Here is a 24075-nt window from a genome sequence, read left to right on the forward strand (position 1 = left end):
TACCTAGCTGAACAGGGTTTACCAGTGTTAGGACACGGGCACTCTATGGGAAGTATGTGAGTAACGCTGCTGACTACTGTTTGTCATGGCATTCAGAAACAGTGGTACATTTCCATCATATTCCTCCTCTCCCACCCTGAGGGGAAAGGTGTCTCCTCCCTCCATTTCTGTCCTTTCTTTCTATCTGCAGTATTTGTAATACTTGGAGGAAGAGTAAAGTCTCTATCCTTTTGACACCTTAACATGATGCATGTTAAGGTGTCAAAGTTACAGTTCATATAAGAAAATCAGTCAATTGAAATAAATTCATTAGGCCCTAATCTATGGATTTCACATGACTGGGAATACAGATATGCATCTGTTGGTCACATATACCTTTTAAAAAAAGGAGGGGCGTGAATCAGAAAACCAGTCAGTATCTGGTGTGACCACCATTTGTCTCATGCAGCGCGACACATCTCCTTCGCATAGAGTTGATCAGGCTGTTGATTGTGGCCTGTGGAATGTTGTCCCACTCCTCTTCAATGGCTGTGAGAAGTTGCAGGATTTGGGCGGGAACTGGAACACACTGTCGTACACGTTGATCCAGAGCATCCCAAACATGCTCAATGGGTAGCATGTCTGAGTATGCAGGCCATGGAAGAACTGGGACATTTTCAGCTTCCAGGAATTGCGACATGGGGCCGTGCATTATCATGCTGAAACATGAGGTGATGGCGGCGGATGAATGGCACGACAGTGTGCCCTCAGGATCTCGTCAGGGTATCTCTGTGCATTCAAATTGCCATCGATAAAATGTAATTGTGTTCGTTGTCCGTAGCTTATGCCTGCCCATACCATAACCCCACCGCCATCTTGGGGCACTCTGTTCACAACGCTGACATCAGTAAACCGCTCGCCCACACGACGCCATACATGCTGTCTGCCATCTGTCCGGGACAGTTGAAACCAGGATTCATCCGTGAAGAGCACACTTCTCCAGCGTGCCAGTGGCCATTGAAGGTTAGCATTTGCCCACTGAAGTCGGTTACGACGCCAAACTACAGTCAGGTCAAGACCCTGGTGAGAACAACGAGCATGCAGATGTTCTTCCCTGAGATAGTTTCTGACAGTTTATGCAGAACTTTTTCGGTTGTGCAAACCCACAGTTTCATCAGGTGTCCGGGTGGCTGGTCTCAGACGTTCCCACAGGTGAAGAAGCCAGATGTGGAGGTCCTCTGCTGGCTTGCTTACGCGCGGTGTAAGGCCGGTTGGATGTACTGCCAAATTCTCTAAAACGAGAAATGATAGAGAAATGAACATTCAATTCTCTGGCAACAGCTCTGGAGGATATATTCCTGCAGTCAGCATGTCAATTGCACGTTCCCTCAACTTGAGACATACAGTACCAGTCAAAAGTTTGGATACACCTACTCATTCCAGGGTTTTTCTTTATTTTTTACTATTTTCTACATTGTAACTATGTAGTAACAAAAAAACGTGTTAAACAAATCAAAATATATTGTATATTTGAGATTCTTCAAAGTAGCCACCCTTTGCCTTGATGACAGCTTTGCACATTATTGGTATTGTCTCAACCAGCTTCATGAGGTAGTCACCTGGAATGCATTTCAATTAACAGGTGTGCCTTGTTAAAAGTTAATTTGTGGAATTTCTTTCCTTCTTAATGCGTTTGAGCCAATCAGTTATGTTGTGACAAGATAGGGGTGGTATACAGAAGATAGCCCTATTTGGTAAAAGACCAAGTCCATATTATGTCAAGAACAGCTCAAATAAGCAAAGAAAAGTCCATCATTACTTTAAGACATGAAGGTCAGTCAATCTGGAACATTTCAAGAACTTTGAATGTTTCTTCAAGTGCAGTCGCAAAAAACCATCAAGCGCTATGATGAAACTGGCTCTCATGAGGACCGCCACAGGAAAGGAAGACCCAGAGTTACCTCTGCTGCAGAGGATAAGTTCATTAGAGTTAACTGCACCTCAGATTGCAGCCCAAATAAATGCTTCACAGAGTTCAAGTAACAGACACATCTCAACATGAACTGTTCAGAGGAGACTGCGTGAATCAGGCCTTCATGGTCGAATTGCTGCAAAGAAACCACTACTAAAGGACCGCAGTGGAGAAGGTGGAAAGCTTCAAGTTCCTTGGCGTACACATCACTGACAACCTGAAATGGTCCACCCACGCAGACAGTGTGGTGAAGAAGGCGCAACAGAGCCTCTTCAACCTCAGGAGGCTGAAGAAATTTAGCTTGGCACCTAAAACCCTCACAAACTTTTACAGATGCACAATTGAGAGCATCCTGTCGGGCTGTATCACCGCCGGGTACGGCAACTGCCCCGCCCACAACCGCAGGGCTCTCCAGAGGGTGGTGCGCTCTGCCAAACGCATTACCGGGGGCAAACTACCCACCCTCTAGGACACCTACAGCACCGGATGTCACAGGAAGGCCAAAAAGATCATCAAGGACATCAACCACCCTAGCCACTGCCTGTTCACCCAGCTATCATCCAGAAGGTGAGGTCAGTACAGGTGCATCAAAGCTGGGACCGAGAGAATGAAAAACAGCTTCTATTTCAAGGCCATCAGACTGTTAAATAGCCATCACTAGCACATTAGAGGCTGCTGCTGCCTATTGAAATCACTGGCCACTTTAAGAAATGGAACACTAGTCACTTTAATAATGTTTACATATCTTGCATTACTTGTCTCATATGTATATACTGTATTCTATAATATTCTACTGTATCTTAGTCCATGCCGCTCTGTCATTGCTTGTCCATATATGTATACATTCTTAATTCCATTCCTTACTTAGATTTGTGTGTATTGGGTATATGTTGAGAAATTGTTAGATATTACTTGTTAGTTATTACTGCACTGTCGGAGCTAGAAGCACAATCATTTCGCTACACCCGCAATAACATCTGCTAAACACGTGTATGTGACAAATAAAATGAAATTTGATTTGATTTGATAAGAAGAAGAGACTTGCTTGGGCCAAGAAACACGAGCAATGGACATTAGACCGTTGGAAATCTGTCTTTTGGTCTGATGAGTTCAAATTTAAGAATTTTGGTTCCAACCACCGTGTCTTTGTGAGACGCAGAGTAGGTGAACAGATCACCGACAACGACAATGATGAGACAGCCTATAGGAGGTCAGAGACCTGGCCATGTGGTGCCAGGATAACAACTTCTCCCTCAACATGATCAAGACAAAGGAGATGATTGTGGACTACAGGAAAAGGCGGACAGAGCACGCCCCCATTCTCATCTACGGGGCTGTAGTGTAGCAGGTTGAGAGCTTCAAGTTCCTTAGTGTCCACATCGCCAACAAACTATCATGGTCCAGACACACCAAGACAGTCAGGAAGAGGACACGACAAAGCCTATTCCCCCTCAGGAGACTGAAAATATGCGTACGGCCCAGTACATCACTTGAGCCAAACGTCCTGCCATCCAGGACCTCTATACCAGGCGGTGTCAGAGGAAGGCCCTAAAAATTGTCAAAGACTCCAGCCACCCTAGTCATAGACTGTTCTCTCTGCTACCGCACGGCATGCGGTACCGGAGCGCCAAGTCTAGGTCCAAAAGGCTTTTTAACAGCTTCTATCACCAAGCCATAAGACTCCTGAACAGCTAATCAAATGGCTACCTGGACTATTTGCAAAGCACCCCATCCCCCACCCACCCCCTCTTTTACGCTGCTGCTACTCTCTGTTTATTATTTATGCATAGTCACTTTAACTCTACCTACATTTACATATTACCTCAATTACCTAGTCTAACCTGTGCCCCCACATATTGACTGGTGTGGGGGTGCTTTGCTGGTGATACTGTCAGTGATTTATTTAGAATTCAAGGCAAACTTAACCAGCATGGCTACCACAGCATTCTGCAGCGATACGCCATCCCATCTGGTTTGGGCTTAGTGGGACGATCATTTGTTTTTCAACAGGACAATGACCCAACACACCTCCAGGCTGGGTAAGGGCTATTTTACCAAGCAGGAGAGTGATAGAGTGCTGCATTAGGTGACCTGGCTGCCACAATCCCTCGACCTCAACCCAATTGAGATGGTTTGAGATGAGTCGGACGGCAGAGTGAAGGAAAAGCAGCCAACAAGTGCTCAGCATATGTGAGAACTCCTTGAAGACTGTTGGAAAAGCATTACAGGTGAAGCTGGTTGAGGGAATGCCAAGAGTGTGAAAAGCTGTCATCAAGGCAAAGGGTGGCTATTTGAGTCTCAAATATAAAATATATTTTTATTTGTTTAACACTTTTTTGGTTACTACATGATTCCATATGTGTTATTTCATAGTTTTGATGTTTTCACTATAATAATAATATAATATGCAATTTAGCAGACGCTTTTATCCAAAGCGACTTACAGTCATGTGTGCATACATTTTTACGTATGGGTGGTCCCGGGGATCGAACCCACTACCCTGGCGTTACAAGCGCCATGCTCTACCAATTGAGCTACAGAGGACCTATTATTCTACAACGTAGAAAATAGTAAAAATAAAGAAAAACCCTTGAATGAGTAGGTGTGTCCAATCTTTTTACTGGTAGTGTAAATATATATATCGTTTATTTTAGTTTTTTTCCCCAAACCTTTGACTGGTACTGTATGTGATATTGTTTTGTGTGACATTCCTGCAGTCAGCATGCCAATTGCACGCTCCCTCAAAACACCTGTGGCATTGTGTTGTGTGACAACACTGCACATTTTAGAGTGGTCTTTTATTGTCCCCAGCACAAGGTGCACCTGTGTAATGATCATGCTGTTTAATCATCTTCTTGATATGCCACACCTGTCAGGTGGTTGGATTATCTTAGCAAAGGAGAAATGCTCACTAACAGGGATATAAACACATTTGTGCACCAAATTAGAGCAAAATAAGCTTTTTGTGCATTTGGAAAATTTGTGGGATCTTTTATTTCAGCTCATGGACCATGGGACTAACATTTTACATGTTGCGTTTATATTTTTGTTCAGTATAATATGGCCCCTTTTTGTCCTGTGAATTTAGCTAACATTATGGGCAATATTTGTCATGATTGGTCACAGCCAGGTTCTCTTCCATCAATGCACTATACATTATTTATAACTACTAACAAACACTAACTACACACAAACGTGTCATGACTATTCCTGACTAAAATAAGGAACAACAATTCATGAACATAAGGATTCGACAAGTAGTTAACCTTGATGCCCACTAAATGTTCATTCAATAACCTGTGACTCAGAATAAGATTTGTGTGGGACATGACTCTGAGTTTGGTTTTATTGTCTTGTACTTTCTGGCTAAATGTAGCCTTGTTTCTGGTAAAAACTCGATAGATTTGACAAATTCATGTATATGACTCAAATGCCTTTGCCACACAATGTTCTAATCCCCTCTTCTCCCCCTCACTTCCTTCATTCTTTCGTTATTTTGTGGCTGTCTTACTTTCTTCACATTCTCTCTTTCATCTCCTTTTTGGACAGTGGCCAAGACCCTTTGAGCAGGATGACATGAAGTGTGACTGTTATTCTAAATTAAAGTACATAATACATACACATGTGGACAAACTCTCAACACACAAACTTTACATACACTGAATCTCATTATCTGACAATGAATTGCCTGATGTAAGGACTGGACATGATGTGCTATGACTAGATAGTAGATACTCTCTTACACTTGATAATCAGCCAGTATTTTGTTTTGATCTAATCTAGTTGTTCATTGTCCTGAATCATCTAAATACTTGGACAGAGACCAGGTGTGGGATATGGTTGTTGTTATGGTGTGTGTGTGTGTGTGTGTGTGTGTGTGTGTGTGTGTGTGTGTGTGTGTGTGTGCGTGCGTGCGTGCGTGCGTGCGTGCGTGCGTGCGTGCGTGCGTGCGTGCGTGCGTGCGTGCGTGCGTGTTTTCATCACACAAGTCTAGACTATTCCATGGGGTCAGTCATCCCTTTTCAAGTGTGTCCCGGCACAGACATCAGCATGGGGGCCTTGACTGGGCAGTGAAAATAAACAACACAAAATAAAGAGAGAGTAAAAGAGAGGACAGAAAGGGAGAAGGTGAGAGTCATGGCAGGGTTTTCTATGTGTTGTTTTTTGTCCCAATAGCAGGGACAGTCCACAGACCAATTAACGACGTTCAGTCTGGAGCTCAGAATTCAGCACCTCAGCTTCGGTTCTTTCCTAGTTTACCCGTTCTCCAATCTAACAAATAAAGCCTTGGATCCTCATAACTAATAATCTCTCTCTTTCTTTTTCCTCTCTTCCTCCCTCCCTCTCTCCATAGTGGATGGGCTAATCCCTCGCGAGGCTTCGTCACCCCTCTTAGCCGGTGCGGCCCATGGACCTGCATACCCAGGGGCTGGTGCGACCCGGGCCGGACTCAGCCATGCTGGCCCCCCACCTTCCCCCATTCCTGGGGGCCTTCTCAGCCCAGCACTGTGCCAAGTACTCCCAGCAGCACCTGCCACAGCACATCCAGGTGAGCATCCCTTCCATAGAGATGGATAGAGGGCACACTTCCAACATAGCCTGCTTTAAAATGTAAATAGCCCACAACTGCACTGCCCAAGCTGTCACAGAAGCGACCAATGGCAAAGATAGGAGGTGTGCCCTCTTTCCATATGATCCCTCTCTTTCCATTGACTGATATCACTTCCTAAATATAATCTTCACTGCACCCAAATTAATTGAAATGTTAATGGTCTCGTTTCAGTACGAGTATGACATGGAGCAGAGTTGGCAGGAGAAAGAGCAGGAGAAGAGAATGGAGCTGCAGCAGCTGATGCACAAGGATAAAAGCGAGCAGAGTAAGTTACAGCGCCCCCTTGCCCTGTGGAGGACAAATGGCATGCAATAGAAATGAGTGCAACGTTATCAGTATGTTATGATATAAGGGATTGCTTACAGTACCATGTAAACTATGCTAACCATGTCATCTTTTTAGAAATGCAATGTATGATGACAGCTGTGCGGTCTTGTAGGTAGTGTAGGTGTTTGTGTGCATGGGTTTCGGTTGTTTATTTTGGATGCCCCAATATGATCCTCAGAATGTTGTTGTCTGGAACAGATGGAGTTCCTTAAGTTTAGTCACAGTCTATTTTCACATGAAACCTAAATCAAAAAAAGGAAGCAATTTACATGGAGCACTTAATAATTGTACAATGTCATGTTGTTTGTTGTCTTTTACTTTCGGGAAGGAAGTGCCTATTAAAGAATGCGACCAAGCAATCTGTCAATCACCAAATTCCTAAGAACCTGCCCTTCAAAGTTCAGCTTCAATAACTGGTCCTTGTATAACTTGCATAATGCAAGTCATAGCAGTCAGACAGTTGTCTGACTGTTGTCTGACTAGTAATTACAAGGGAAATGCCTAGCATCTTTCCTCTTTTTCTAATATTGAAATCTTAGGTAGGCACATTGAATACTCAGCTTTGATAATCAGAAATAGAGGTAGATTATAGATTTTTGACTCATAGTGAAACTGCTTGTCAGTTATTATACAATACAGATAAAATTGGTATATTTGAATATATTGTTTATATCCCACCGCTAACACCAATAGATCAAGATTCAGTCAGCTTAGAATGCTGCACCTAGCATTGGTTAATTCCCAGGTTCTTGTCTCTGATTGGGTGACTCTGTTGACGGACAGGTGCTGTGGCCAGTCCCCTGGTGAAACAGAAACTCAGAAGCGAAATCCTGAAGAGGAAGGAGCAGGCCGCCCTGGAGAGGACCGCCTCCAACCCCTCCAGCAGCACCACGCCCAGGGGTTACAGGTGAGAGACGACCCAGTAAAGACTTCGATTCAAACTGTGACTTCGAGAGAGAGCTGAGTGCACTCATGAAAATACACTGTTATTAGACTCCCATGGCTTTGGTGGGACTACCATCTTGTTCTTTTCACCTTTCCAATCTTGTCCCACAAATTATCCTCATAAGAGATGGAAGTAAGAAAGATTTACCTCTGACAATTTGGATAAGTCTGAGTGACTCATTAGATTAGGTGATAAGCCTGGCTGACTGACTCACTGACTTGTATCTATGGCTGTGCCACAAGTGAAGCATTATTTCACAAAACAATACTTTACTGTCCATTTTCATCAACATTATTGTTGTGAGCTCACCAGTACATACACAAAATTGATACAGCACAATACAATAAACACTTAACAATGATTGTTCATGGTTTTGGTGGATGACTCTCAACTGGCTGTGTTGATTGCATAGGGAATTGGCCCAAGATCCTGACATGACCACAAAGCCTCACATGGTGACCCCTGCTGTCCATCATCCACTATGTGACCAACGCAAGGACATGCCCCTCAGAAGAACAGGTGAGTAATGTTTTTCTATGTAGTTTGTACTTTCTTTGTCGAGACATTTGTACTTTGTACAGTACAGTTACAACAAGATCATTTCCCGTTCTCACTATGGTGTCATTGTAAACAATATGCAGTTGACTCCTGACAATGGTTTGGGTCTGCCATCAATGATGAGCTAAACTGGAGCATAGGAGTGCTGATCTAAGATCGGTTTTGCCTTTTTAGTACATAATGAATAAGATTACATGGATAGGGGGGACCTGATCCTAGCACTCATATTCTGAGACACTTTATGAATACCGGCCTAGATCTGCAGAGCAAATGAATGTACTACATGCCTTTAACACAGAGTAGGTAACGCTTGAGAAGGCAGTACAGATTCAAGTTAAAGGGAGCCATATTACATTACTCCCATTTGTAGTTGTTGGGTGAGTTATGCAGTTAGATACACGTTAACACACATATACTGAACACTGATGTAGAGCCAGAGACACAGTAGGAGTCACCAAGCCTACAAGGCAGGCAAAAGAACACCAGAGGGTGAAATTACGAGAGAGAGAGAGAGAGAGAGAGAGAGAGAGAGAGAGAGGGTGAGACTGTGAGAGAAAGACCAAAAGCCATTACATAACTAAAGTATGTGTAAAATGAACCTCGTGTGAGAATCTCAGGCATATCTGTCTGACTGACTGGGTGTATGAATGATGTACGGATATAGAGATGAATAGAGGCCAAACTTGCCGTGGTCACATAAGTTAACAATTGCAAAGATAGTAGGTGTGGCCTCTTTCCATTATATGCATAAGTACTACTAAGGAGTGGTCCCTACTAACTATGTCACTTGGAGGACTATTGCAATGCCATTATTTACCTGTGTTATCCTAGCAGCATTGGCCATTCGCGGCTACACACCCCTCTGTCTACGTATTGAAATCCGACAACAATACCATACTGTCATCGACGTCTTTTGTCTGTGCTAAGCCGCTCGCTGATTGATCGTTTAGTTAGGCCTATTGTGGTCAATGCCAAAGTAAACATGAAACTTTAGGCGCTGCTGTCAACTTTTCTGTTATTTGTTCAGCTGTGCTGTAGAAGAGCTTTGGGGTTTTGTTATGTAAAAGGAATTGGTTTATGACGAGTTAGCACATTATGGATTTGTAGCCATTTCTATTGGCCAGGGTATGTAGTGATTTTGCTCAGCATTTATGCAGTCAAAGTCGATTTACTTTTTTTGTTTAATACTGTTGGGGTCTGTTATAGAATGGCGAAGGTGCATAAAGACGGAGGAATTCAGATATTACGTCATTGTTTTTACACTACCCACATAGTTGTTAAACTACGGTGTGCATCATGGTTCAATGTGCCAGTATCTCGGCACAATCTACTTTTTAGTTTTTTTTAAATGCTGCCGTCTTGGAGCTAGAATTGGGATCATTCCGATACAAAAAAAAGAGTAACGGAGGGCAATGTACAATATAGCGAACTTAGCAAACAAAGCATTTGTGGTAAGTACATGGGGGCCACCATCTTTATGCTCCTTTGCCATTGTCTTGGATTGGCCAAACTCAAAGAACATACATTCTATGTTGTGTGTGTTTGTGTATGTATTTGTGTGTGCTTTTGTGTGCGTGAATGAATGAATGTGTGTGTGTGTGCATGTGTGTGTGTGTTCAGCCTCGGAGCCCCTCTTGAAGGTGAAGAGAAAACTGAAGAAGCACATCAACTCCAGACAGAACCCTCTCCAACGCAAGACCAGCGCTCCGCCTACTGTCAAGCACAGAACACCGGACCCTCTGGGTAACGTAGTCCTTCCTGCCTCGTTGTGTCCACTTTCTATCAAACCAGCCTCTTATGATATCTCTTCCTGGTGCTGTAGCCACAGTGTCTGACCACTTTGGCCTCGGCCTAACTCTAACATACATGGGTCGTATTCATTAGGGCACACCATATAATCATTTTGTTTTGCAGTGGGAAATGTAAACAAGTGTTTCCTATTGGACAATTTCAGGTAGTCCCACCCGGTTTCAGTGTGTTTACGTCCCTATGGTGCCAAATGAATACGACCAGTGATTAGTTTAATCAGGTGTGTTAGTGCTGGGTGGACTAGTCTTTGTGTACCGCCACTAACACACACACACACACACACACATACACACAAAAACTCACATTTAAATATGTTATCCTATATGTAAGTATCTCATTTGCTGATTGGCTATCCCTCCCTTCCATCCTGCAGACTACTCCCCCAGCAGCAGTAGCACTCCAGTGTCGGGGTGCAGCTCGCCCAATGACAGCCTCCTCTCGGACAGCCCACTTACTACCGGACTGGCCCACGAGGTGAGCCCCTCTCAACCCCCCTCCCCCCTCCTCCCTTCGCCCTTCGCCCCTCTCTACTCCAACCCCACTGTAGTCCCAAGTACAGTGTAAGTAATAATAATAATAATAATAATATGCCATTTAGCAGACGCTTTTATCCAAAGCGACTTACAGTCATGCGTGCATACATTTTTGTGTATGGGTGGTCCCGGGGATCGAACCCACTACCTTGGCGTTACAAGCGCCGTGCTCTACCAGTTGAGCTACAGAGGACCACATTGTAACAATGAGTAATTACAATTCTGTTAACTATAAGAATAATGTCACAGTAAAAATGATCACACTAATGTTAAGTGTGACCCAGTTTTTGTATATGTTAGTGTTTGGAGGAAAAAAAAGACTGTAAAATCACCAGGAATTCAGCTAAAACTGAGTTTAATTTATGGAAATCTGTTCCGAAGTATTCACATGAATAAAAAAAGAGACGTGATCGTGTCTTCATGTAATCATCAACAGAATAAACACACTCCATACTTGATTGAGCCATTTCGTACCACACACAATGTCCCATTCACTACCACATTGGCACACACTAGATACAGGATCAACAGTTGTTTCAGAATCTCAGTATAAGAACAACATGAATGTCAGGGCCAGAATTGGTTTTGGATTGCCACAAAGTTTAGTGAAGTGTGTGTGTTCCGGTTTAAAATAACTGTATTAGCTTTAAATGGTGTTCAACATGTTTCCTCCCATGGAATTGTATTCCTTTACTATGACAGATATGTAATGGTGTGATGAGTGTGATAGAAGGAGTCAGGCGCAGGAGGGTAATCACAGAATACAGAGTTTAATCCGTCTTTACACAAAATGCGCTGGATAGCGACAAACGAAACAGGCGCAGGGGAAAATATCTACCCCGGCAACAAATAGGTACGAGTAGCTCCACCGAGCTACACTACTCTCACATAATAACAATCACCCACAAGGACACGGGGGCAGAGGGAACACTTATACACAGACTAATGAGGGGATAAGAACCAGGTGTGTGTAATGACAAGACAAGACAAATGGAATGATGAATATAGGAGCAGCAGTAGTTAGTAAGCCGGTGACGACGAGCGCCGAAGCCTGCCCAAACAAGGAGGGGAGGCAGCCTCGGCGGAAGTCGTGACAAATGGGCATCAAAGATATGTCATATCCTTGAAGACTGTCCATAACAAATATTTAATGGGAAGGGGTGTGGAGTTAGAGAACACATTTGGGAATGTTTTCATTGAATAAGGGCTGATCGAATAACATGGCAGTACAGTTGTCCAGATGTCTGTTCCTGTTCTCTCTCTCCCTCTCTTCAATAGGCCTGTTTAAAACATTTGGCCACCCGACTGTACTGTACCATGACCCGTTACATATTAACATTGGATTCATGTTCAAATGACAGCCCTTTTCAGTTTCCCAAGAACATGTTGTAAAATGATTTTCTACCACTCAGATTTCAGCAATCTGACGCTTTTTCTGTTACACTTATACTACACACAGCAAATTCTCCAGTGTTAAATCAACACCGAAAGTGTGGACCTGTATAGATACTGGAACAGTGTTAAATTAACACACTGCCTAGTGTAAAGACTTATTTGCATATTTCCCATAGTGCCTTGCCTTTCGAGTGAATTGTAGAGTTACTAACAATGACTCTATTTGTTAGTGACAGAGACATGGTTGTTGCATTCATCCATTTTCAGTCATGTGGAGTTCACCAAGTGAGATCCGAAGCGAATATGTTAACATTAAAATTACATTTTTTATCACAATACAATACGTACAGTATTTCATAAGGCCTTATTTTGAGCACCTAGTTTTATTCTAATACAGTGGCCTGAAACTCATTGTATACAGGCCACAACAGGCCTGTATACCATTGTGCTAGCATGCAAAGTGATGTGTAATTCCTATTGGAATCCAGCTAGAGTGGGGATATCCAACCTTTGGAATTTTTATTCACCTGCAACTAGGGCTGTGACAGTCATGGAATTTTGAACGACGGTTATTTGTTGATTCAACTCAATTGAAATTACATTGCATGAGCCACATCAGTTAGCATCATTTGAATGAACATTCTACATTACCATGGAAATTATTGCATCACAATACCAGGCAACCATTGCGAGTGTACCCATGAGTTTACCAGTCAAATTGCCAGGGTTAGAGGTTCCAAGCTCGTTCTAGTCATTCCATTTAAATGTGTGCTGCTGCAGGGAGGGGGGGGTGTTGCCTAGGCAACCGGAAGCTCTTATGCTATAACACCTTGCTTGTTTCAGCAAGGAGCAACAAAGTTTCATCACGTTTGTAAGAGTCCATGTTACCGCGCAGCGGCGTCACTACAGACCTCGGTTCGATCCTGGGCTGTGTCGCAGCCGGCCGCGACAGGGATACCCATGAGGCGGCGCACAATTGGCCCAGCGTTGTCCGGTTTAGGGGAGGGTTTGGCCGGCCGGAATGTCCTTGTCCCATCGCGCTCTAGCGACTCCTGTGGTGGGCCGGGCGCATGCACGCTGACACGGTCACCAGTTGTACGGTGTTTCCTCCGACACATTGGTGCGGCTGGCTTACGGGTTAAGCGAGCAGTGTGTCAAGAAGCAGTGCGGCTTGGCAGGGTCATGACGCATGGCTCTGGGCGTTCACCTCTCCCGAGTCCGTACGGAGTTGCAGCAATGGGACAAGACAGTAACTACCAATTGGATATCCCGAAATTGGGGAGAAAAAGGGGTAAAAAAGGTAAAAGGAAAGAACCGCACAAATGCCCGGCCATCCCATCTTCAGTCAGATGTTCATGAAAAAAAACTAAAATAAACTATATATATATTTACACTACCAGTAGGTGTGTCCAAACGTTTTACTGGTAGTGTAAATTCAAGGGTTTTTCTTTCTTTATTTTTTATTTTTTTACATTGTAGAATAATAGTGAAGACATCAAAACTATGAAATAACACATATGGAATCATGTAATAACTGAAAAAGTGTTAAACAAATCAAAATATATTTTATATTTGAGATTCTTCAAATAGCCACCCTTTGCCTTGATGACAGCTTTGGTTACTACATGATTCCATATGTGTTACTTCATAGTTTTGATATCTTTAATATTATTCTACAATGTAAAAAATTGCAAAAATAAAGAAAAATCAATCAATCAATTTTATTTTATATAGCCCTTCTTACATCAGCTAATATCTCGAAGTGCTGTACAGAAACCCAGCCTAAAACCCCAAACAGCTAGTAATGCAGGTGTAGAAGCACGGTGGCTAGGAAAAACTCCCTAGAAAGGCGAAAACCTAGGAAGAAACCTAGAGAGGAACCAGGCTATGAGGGGTGGCCAGTCCTCTTCTGGCTGTGCCGGGTGGAGATTATAACAGAACCATGCCAAGATGTTCAAAAATGTTCATAAGTGACAAGCATGGTCAAATAATAATCAGGAATAAATCTCAGTTGGCTTTTCATAGCCGATCATTAAGAGTTTAAAACAGCAGGTCTGGGACAGGTAGGGGTTCCATAACCGCAGGCAGAACAGTTGAAACTGGAATAGCAGCAAGGCCAGGCGGACTGGGGACAGCAAGGAGTCACCACGGCCGGTAGTCCCGACGTATGGTCCTAGGGCTCAGGTCTCTCAGTTGGCTTTTCATAGCCGATCATTAAGAGTTGAAAACAGCAGGTCTGGGACAGGTAGGGGTTTCGTAGCCGCAGGCAGAACAGTTGAAACTGGAATAGCAGCAAGGCCAGGCGGACTGGGGACAGCAAGGTGTCATCATGCCCGGTAGTCCTGACGTATGGTCCTAGGGCTCAGGTTCTCAGAGAGAAAGAGAGAACGAGAGAATTAGAGAGAGCATACTTAAATTCACACAGGACACTGGATAAGACAGGAGAAGTACTCCAGGTATAACCAACTAACCCCAGCCCCCCGACACATAAACTACTGCAGCATAAATACTGGAGGCTGAGACAGGAGCGGTCCGGAGACACTGTGGCCCCATCCGAAGAAACCCCCGGACAGGGCCAAACAGGAAGGATATAACCCCACCCACTCCGCCAAAGCACAGCCCCCGCACCACTAGAGGGATATCCCCAACCACCAACTTACAATCCTGAGACAAGGCCGAGTATAGCCCACAGAGGTCTCCACCACAGCACAAACCAAGGGGGGGGCGCCAACCCAGACAGGAAGATCACGTCAGTAACTCAACCCACTCAAGTGACGCACCCCTCCCAGGGACGGCATGAAAGAGCACCAGCAAGCCAGTGACTCAGCCCCTGCAACAGGGTTAGAGGCAGAGAACCCCAGTGGAGAGGGGAACCGGCCTGGCAGAGACAGCAAGGGCTGTTCGTTGCTCCAGCCTTTCCGTTCACCTTCACACTCCTGGGCCAGACTACACTCAATCATATGACCTACTGAAGAGATAAGTCTTCAGTAAAGACTTAAAGGTTGAGACCGAGTCTGCGTCTCTCACATGGGTAGGCAGACTGTTCCATAAAAATGGAGATCTATAGGAGAAAGCCCTGCCTCCCGCTGTTTGCTTAGAAATTCTAGGGACAATTAGGAGGCCTGCGTCTTGTGACCGTAGCGTACGTATTGGTATGTACGGCAGGACCAACTCGGAAAGATAGGTAGGAGCAAGCCCAAAAACCCTTGAATGATTAGGTGTGTCCAAACTTTTGTCTGGTACTGTATATAAATGCAACATGTAAAGTGTTGGTCACATCTTTCGTGAGCATTTCTCTTTTGCCAATTAAATAGCATGATCATTACACAGGTGCACCTTGTGCTGGGGACAATAAAAGGCCACTCTAAAATGTGCAGTGTTGTCACACAACACAATGCCACAGGTGTTTTGAGGGAGCGTGCAATTGGCATGCTGACTGCAGGAATGTCCACCAGAGCTGTTGCCAGAGAATTGAATGTTATTTTCTCTACCATAAGCTGCCTCCAACGTTGTTTTAGAGAATTTGGCAGTACGTCCAACCGGCTTCACAACCGCAGACCACGTGTATGACGTCGTGTGGGCGAGCGGTTTGCTAATGTTAACGTTGTGAACAAAGTGCCCCTTGGTGGCGGTGGGATTATGGTATGTGCAGGCATAAACCACGGACAACAAACACAATTGCATTTTATCGATGGCAATTTGAATGCACAGAAATACCGTGATGAGATCCTGAGGCCCATTGTGAGGCCCATTTTTTTTAAAGGTATCTGTGACCAACAGATGCATATCTGTATTCTCAGTCATGTGAAATCCATAGATAAGGGCCTAATGAATTTCTTTCAATTGACTGATTTCCTTATATGAACTGTAACTATGTAAAATCGTTGTAATTGTTGCTTGTTGCGTATATATTTTTGTTCAGTGTATACAGTGGGGAGAACAAGTATTTGATACACTGCTGATTTTGCAGGTTTTCCTACTTACAAAGCATGTAGAGGTCTGACATTTTTATCATAGGTACACTTCAACTGTGAGAGACGGAATCTCAAACAAAAATCCAGAAAATCACATTGTATGATTTTTAAGTAATGAATTTGCATTTTATTGCATGACATAAGTATTTGATCACCTACCAACCAGTAAGAATTCCGGCTCTCACAGACCTGTTAGTTTTTCTTTAAGAAGCCCTCCTGTTCTCCACTCATTACCTGTATTAACTGCACCTGTTTGAACTCGTTATCTGTATAAAAGACACCTGTCCACACACTCAATCAAACAGACTCCAACCTCTCCACAATGGCCAAGACCAGAGAGCTGTGTAAGGACATCAGGGATAAAATTGTAGACCTGCACAAGGCTGGGATGGGCTACAGGACAATAGGCAAGCAGCTTGGTGAGAAGGCAACAATTGTTGACGCAATTATTAGAAAATGGAAGAAGTTCAAGATGACGGTCAATCACCCTCGGTCTGGGGCTCCATGAAAGATCTCACCTCGTGGGGCATCAATGATCATGAGGAAGGTGAGGGTTCAGCCCAGAACTACACGGCAGGACCTGGTCAATGACCTGAAGAGAGCTGGGACCACAGTCTCAAAGAAAACCATTAGTAACACACTACGCCGTCATGGATTAAAATCCTGCAGCGCACGCAAGGTCCCCCTGCTCAAGCCAGCGCATGTCCAGGCCCGTCTGAAGTTTGCCAATGACCATCTGGATGATCCAGAGGAGGAATGGGAGAAGGTCATGTGGTCTGATGAGACAAAAATAGAGCTTTTTGGTCTAAACTCCACTCGCCGTGTTTGGAGGAAGAAGAAGGATGAGTACAACCCCAAGAACACCATCCCAACCGTGAAGCATGGAGGTGGAAACATCATTCTTTGGGGATGCTTTTCTGCAAAGGGGACAGGACGACTGCACCGTATTGAGGGGAGGATGGATGGGGCCATGTATCGCGAGATCTTGGCCAACAGCCTCCTTCCCTCAGTAAGAGCATTGAAGATGGGTCGTGGCTGGGTCTTCCAGCATGACAACGACCCGAAACACACAGCCAGGGCAACTAAGGAGTGGCTCCATAAGAAGCATCTCAAGGTCCTGGAGTGGCCTAGCCAGTCTCCAGACCTGAACCCAATAGAAAATATTTGGAGGGAGCTGAAAGTCCGTATTGCACAGCGACAGCCCCGAAACCTGAAGGATCTGGAGAAGGTCTGTATGGAGGAGTGGGCCAAAATCCCTGCTGCAGTGTGTGCAAATCTGGTCAAGACCTACAGGAAACGTATGATCTCTATAATTGCAAACAAAGGTTTCTGTACCAAATATTAAGTTCTGCTTTTCTGATGTATCAAATACTTATGTCATGCAATAAAATGCAAATTACTTACTTAAAAATCATACAATGTGAGATTCCGTCTCACATAGTTTAAGTATACCTATGATAAGAATTACAGACCTCTACATGCTTTGTAAGTAGGAAAACCTGCAAAATCGGCAGTGTATCAAATACTTGTTCTCCCCACTGTATATGTATTCTTATTCCTAAAATAAAACATCTGGTTATGACAGTTAATTAAGTTTCATGACCATTTTCATCCATAACCATCGGTTACACAGTTATACGGTAATTGTGCCAGCTCTAACCGCAACCTACATTCAGAATGACTACAAGGGTTGGGAAAACTATGATATGAAACTACCTAAAGCAACTAAACTGGAACAACCATTTCAGTAACAGATGCAATAAGTCAAAGCAACATATTGGATAAGTTTAGAAAATGTATGTCATTTATAATTGAGTAGCATAAGATTAATTTATCAATGTACATGCAAAAACATAGATATTGAAACAAACAATTCTAAAAATCAACCTGCAATAGAGCATGCTGGGATATATGATAATGATGGGCGTGGTTTTGTTTCAACTCTAGTATTAACACCAACATTAGGGTTATTTTACACCAATGAGTGTTAATTTAACACTTACAGTGTTAATTGTTATGTTACACTGAAAAATCAACATTAGTTAACACCGGCCAATTTGCTGTGCAGTAATGAAAGTTTCAAACTATTCTAACAGACATTGAATCCCGGAGGACTGAAGTTTGATACCCCAGCAGTTAGTAATTGAGTATATACTACTTAACTGAATCAAGTTCAAATTACTATAGTTGTTTGAGTTAACACCAATTTATTTAAATCAAATCAAATCAAATTGTATTTGTCACATGTGCCAAATGCAACGGGTGTAGACTTTACAGTGAAATGCTTGCTCACGAGCGCTTCCCAATGATGCAGAGCTAAAACATGATAATAAAAATAAATATAGTAACACAAGAGGAATAAAATACACAAGAATGGCGCTATATTCAGGGAGTACCAGATCAATGTGCAGGGGTACAAGCTATTATAGATATGTACATGAAGGCAGGCGAGTTTGGCAGTTATGTTTTACAGTGTGCGTGACCTACTGTGTCCCTTCCCTCCCTCCCTCAGGCTCAGAGGTTACTGCTCCAGGATGGCACACTGTCCCACTTCACCTTGCCCTGCTCCACCGCCCTGCCCACCATCAGCGCCGGGCTGCCCGCCCAGGGTGACAGGGAGTCGGGTAGCCATCAGAGGGTGGCCAGGGTACTGCCCCAGGTCTACCTGCCCACGGAGGGCCTCAGTGCTGCCCACCTGGCCCACCAATGCCTCCAGCCCCTGCTCATCCTGGAGCCGTCAGTGCTGCTGCACTCACAGCTAGTCACTGGTGAGACACCCACTCATACAGGACATATACAATACAAAACATTAGGTTCTCTTTCCATAACATAGACTGACCAGGTGAATCCAGGTGAAAGCTATGTCACTTAAATCCACTTCATTCCGTGTAGATGAAGGGGAGGAGACAGGTTAAAGAATGATTTTTAACCCTTCAGACAATTGAGACATGGATTGTGTATGTGTGCCATTCAGAGGGTGAATGGGAAAGGACAAAATATTTAAGTGCCTTTGAACGGGGTATGGTAGTAGGTGCAAGGTGCACCTGTTTGTGTGTCAAGAACTGCAATGCTGTTGGGTTTTTCATGCTCAACAGTTTCCCGTTTGTGTATCAAGAAAGGTCCACCACCCAAAGGACACCCAGTTAACTTGACACAACTGTGTGAAGCATTGGAGTCAACATGGGCCAGCATCCCTTTGGAACGCTTTCGACACCTTGTAGAGTCCATGAGGGCAAAAGGGGGTGCAACTCAATATTAGTAGTTCTTAATGTTTTGTACACTCAGTGTAGATATGTATGCAAACTCACACAAACACACACACCACACCTGCAGTCATCCTGGAGCCCTCAGCACAGCTGCACAAGAAGAAAAACACAGTCAGAGCGACACTGCCCTCTATCGATCGTTTGACTGAATGCCACTTACTTATCCTACTGATCTAGGCATGTGGAGCGTTCACTAATGCCCTATCTATAATGGATCTGGTTGATCTGGGAGTGACTAGACAGACCTAGCTAATCGAAACTTTACCCCACAACACTGTCTGCTTCCCCTCTGGTCGTTTTTAGAACGTTTTAGTCACTGTTTCGCCCTCCCTCTCCCTTTCCACGTTCTCCCTCCTTCCTCCCACTCTCTCTCTTTCTCCTCCCTCCCTATCCCTCTTTATGTTCTCCCTCCTTAATTCCTCTCCCTCCCCCTCTCCTCTTTCTCTCTCCCCTTCTCCCCACCTCTCTCCCCTTAAGTGCGAGGCCTGAGCCCAGGCCCTCTCCAGTACCCCTCCTCCAGACTGGAAGGCCTGGCTCCCCTGGGCCCCCACAGACCCCTGGGTCGGACCCGCTCTGAGCCCCCCCTGCACTCTCACCACCACCAGTACCACCAGCACCAGCTAATGCAGCAGTACCACAACGCACTGCTGCTGGAGAGACTCAAACAGAACACACACCTGGGCAAGGTGAGAGAACACACATTTTTTGACACACATTTTAGGGATTGTTGAGCAACACACACATACATGCACACACACACCAAGGTGATCTTAAAGAGGGACATAGACAAAGACACTTACACACACACAGCACAATATACAGTTGAAGTCGGAAGTTTACATACACCTTAGCCAAATACACTGCTCAAAAAAATAAAGGGAACACTTAAACAACACAATGTAACTCCAAGTCAATCACACTTCTGTGAAATCAAACTGTCCACTTAGGAAGCAACACTGATTGACAATAAATGTCACATGCTGTTGTGCAAATGGAATAGACAACAGGTGGAAATTATAGGCAATTAGCAAGACACCCCCAATAAAGGAGTGGTTCTGCAGGTGGTGACCACAGACCACTTCTCAGTTCCTATGCTTCCTGGCTGATGTTTTGGTCACTTTTGAATGCTGGCGGTGCTTTCACTCTAGTGGTAGCATGAGATGGAGTCTACAACCCACACAAGTGGCTCAGGTAGTGCAGCTCATCCAGGATGGCACATCAATGCGAGCTGTGGCAAGAAGGTTTGCTGTGTCTGTCAGCGTAGTGTCCAGAGCATGGAGGCGCTACCAGGAGACAGCCAAGTACATCAGGAGACGTGGAGGAGGCCGTAGGAGGGCAACAACCCAGCAGCAGGACCGCTACCTCCGCCTTTGTGCAAGGAGGAGCAGGAGGAGCACTGCCAGAGCCCTGCAAAATGACCTCCAGCAGACCACAAATGTGCATGTGTCTGCTCAAACGGTCAGAAACAGACTCCATGAGGGTGGTATGAGGGCCCGACGTCCACAGGTGGGGGTTGTGCTTACAGCCCAACACCGTGCAGGACGTTTGGCATTTGCCAGAGAACACCAAGATTGGGAAATTCGCCACTGGCGCCCTGTGCTCTTCACAGATGTAAGCAGGTTCACACTGAGCACATGTGACAGATGTGACAGAGTCTGGAGACGCCGTGGAGAACGTTCTGCTGCCTGCAACATCCTCCAGCATGACCGGTTTGGCGGTGGGTCAGTCATGGTGTGGGGTGGCATTTCTTTGGGGGGCCGCACAGCCCTCCATGTGCTTGCCAGAGGTAGCCTGACTGCCATTAGGTACCGAGATGAGATCCTAACACCCCTTGTGAGACCATATGCTGGTGCGGTTGGCCCTGGGTTCCTCCTAATGCAAGACAATGCTAGACCTCATGTGGCTGGAGTGTGTCAGCAGTTCCTGCAAGAGGAAGGCATTGATGCTATGGACTGGCCCGCCCGTTCCCCAGACCTGAATCTAATTGAGCACATCTGGGACATCATGTCTCGCTCCATCCACCAACGCCACGTTGCACCACAGACTGTCCAGGAGTTGGCGGATGCTTTAGTCCAGGTCTGGGAGGAGATCCCTCAGGAGACCATCCGCCACCTCATCACCTTATTTAATTTCTAAAAATTTTTTAAAATGTAGTCCCCTTTATTACTTTCCAACCCCACCACCCTTTCCCTAATTGGTGTAAAATAGTGAACAACAATGCTTAGGCCTCTACTTCCAGCTTATACTTACTATATACATTTTATGGACACAGTCAATTTTACAATAATTATATTTTGTTTATTTTTTCTCCTGAACTTCTTCTACTCTCAACCTCTCTGATCATTTTCATGATGTTCATCCGGTTTGCTTCTATATGCCATATCTTTCTAACTGTGCTCTTTCACAAAAGCTCCCAACCTACAACCTATATACTTATTATGGACACAGTATGCTTACATTATTAGTTATCTTGTTATTAGTTGTTGTTAGTTGTTATTAGTCCCATCCTTCAACTCCATTCATCACCATCCATCTATCTCTTAACACCATCCATATAGGATTTCTATTTGCCATATATTTTTCAACTGTACTGTGATGTTTTACAAAAGTTCTGAACCTTTCTATTCTCATTGTTTCTACAGATTGTAAATTGTCCTAACCGACTTGCCAAAACGATAGTTTGTTAACAAGAAATTTGTGGAGAGGTTGACAAGCAAGTTTTAATGACTCCAACCTAAGTCATTACTACTTCCGACTTCAACTGTATATTACATATAGATACTGCATAATAAGTGCTCAACAACACAAGAAGAAGAGTGAAGACTGATGCATGTCCTTTGACCTTAAGAGTGTGTCTGTGTCCCTCCCTCATCAGCTCATGACCAAGTCCAGTGAGAAGCCTCGTCTCACACAGATCCCCTCGAAGGACATAGACCCAGCGGAGACCGGCCCTGGGGACGGCTACCAGAGGAGGAGACAGAGTGGGACCAGCAACACTGAGTCAATGTGGGACACAGAGTCCACCTCCTCACGCGACTGCCATGGAGAACACACCATGGAACACACACCTCTGATGAATCAGGTACACAGACACGAACATATGCACGCAGGCGCGCGCACACACACACACACACACACAGATACACACACACACACACACAGAGAGCTACCTAGGTCATACATACACAAATGTATTATATTAGTCCCACTCTCAAATATACACTATATATACAAAAGTGGATTTGGCTATTTCAGCCACACCCGTTACTAACAGGTGTATAAAATTGAGCACACAGACATGCAATCTCCATAGACAAACATTGGCAGTAGAATGGCCTTACTGAAGAGCTAAGTGACTTTCAACGTGGCACCGTCATAGGATGCCACGTTTCCAACAAGTCAGTTCGTCAGATTTCTGCTAGAGCTGCCCCGGTCAACTGTAAGTGCTGTTATTGTGAAGTGGAAACGTCTAGGAGAAACAATGGCTCAGCCGCGAAGTGGTAGGCCACACAAGCTCACATGACGGGACCACCGAGTGTTGAAGCGCGTATTGCGTAAAAATGGTCTGTCCTCGGTTGCAATACCAGCCAACTTGTTTTGACCTCGGTGGGTTTATTTATGTAAGGGAGTGTGTACACGTATTACTATGACATTATTAATGGGGTTGCAACACTCACTACCGAGTTCCAAACTGCCTCTGGAAGCAACGTCAGCACAAGAACTGTTCGTCGGGAGCTTCATGAAATGGGTTTCCTTGGCCGAGCAGCCACACACAAGCCTAAGATCACCATGCGTAATGCCAAGCGTCGGCTGGAGTGGTGTAAAGCTTGCCGCCATTGGACTATGGAGCAGTGGAAATGCGTTCTCTGGAGTGATGAATCACGCTTTAACATCTGGCAGTCCGAAGGACAAATCTGGGTTTGGCGGATGCCAGGAAAACGCTAACTGCCCCAATGCATACTGCCAACTGTAAAGTTGTTCCAATATCTACTGTAGTGGAAAGCCTTCCCAGAACAGGGGAGGCTGTTATAGCAGCAAAGGGGGGGACCAACTCCATATTAATGCCAATGATTTTGGAATGAGATGTTCGACAAGCAGGTGTCCACATACCTTTGGTCATGTAGCGTCCTCAGAGAATGTGCAGACCAGCTGGCTGGAGTGTTTACGGACATATTCAATATCTCCCTATCCCAGTCTGCTGTCCCCACTTGCTTCAAGAGTGCCACCATTGTTACTGTACCCAAGAAAGCAAAGGTAACTGAACTAAATTACTATCACCCCGTAGCACTCACTTCTGTCCTCATGAAGTGCTTTGAGAGACTAGTCAAGGATCATATCACCTCTACCTTACCTGACACCCTAGACCCACTTCAATTTGCATACCACCCCAATAGATCCACAGACGATGCAATCGCCATTGCACTGCACACTGCCCTATCCCATCTGGACAAGAGGAATACCTATGTAAGAATGCTGTTCATTGACTATAGCTCAGCCTTCAACACCATAGTACCCTCCAATCTCATCATTAAGCTCGGGGTTCTGAACCCCACCCTGTCTAACTGGGTCCTGGACTTCCTGACGGGCCGCCCCCAGGTGGTGAATGTAGGAAACAACACCTCCACTTCGCTGATCCTCCTGTACTCCCTGTTCACCCATGGCTGCGTGGCCACGCACGCCTCCAACTCAATCATCAAGTTTGCA

At 44.7% G+C, this 24075-nt stretch overlaps 1 protein-coding gene across 1 annotated transcript in view; it reads left to right on the forward strand.

Moving 5' to 3' along the window:
• The window catches only part of LOC311137858 (histone deacetylase 7-like), a 72499-nt gene that overhangs the window by 15547 nt on the left and 32877 nt on the right, over window positions 1-24075 (forward strand). Inside the window, exons 2-10 of the mRNA XM_084172465.1 lie at window positions 6306-6500; window positions 6735-6828; window positions 7674-7797; window positions 8249-8355; window positions 10015-10137; window positions 10577-10677; window positions 18618-18873; window positions 19849-20057; window positions 22247-22453. Of these exons, the coding sequence (XP_084028591.1) occupies window positions 6360-6500; window positions 6735-6828; window positions 7674-7797; window positions 8249-8355; window positions 10015-10137; window positions 10577-10677; window positions 18618-18873; window positions 19849-20057; window positions 22247-22453 (1362 nt within the window). The 5' untranslated portion in view covers window positions 6306-6359. The remainder of the gene's footprint in view (window positions 1-6305; window positions 6501-6734; window positions 6829-7673; window positions 7798-8248; window positions 8356-10014; window positions 10138-10576; window positions 10678-18617; window positions 18874-19848; window positions 20058-22246; window positions 22454-24075) is intronic.

Source organism: Coregonus lavaretus, assembly GCF_964263955.1.
Source record: "Coregonus lavaretus genome assembly, chromosome: 12".
Classification (NCBI taxonomy): Eukaryota; Metazoa; Chordata; class Actinopteri; order Salmoniformes; family Salmonidae; genus Coregonus; species Coregonus lavaretus.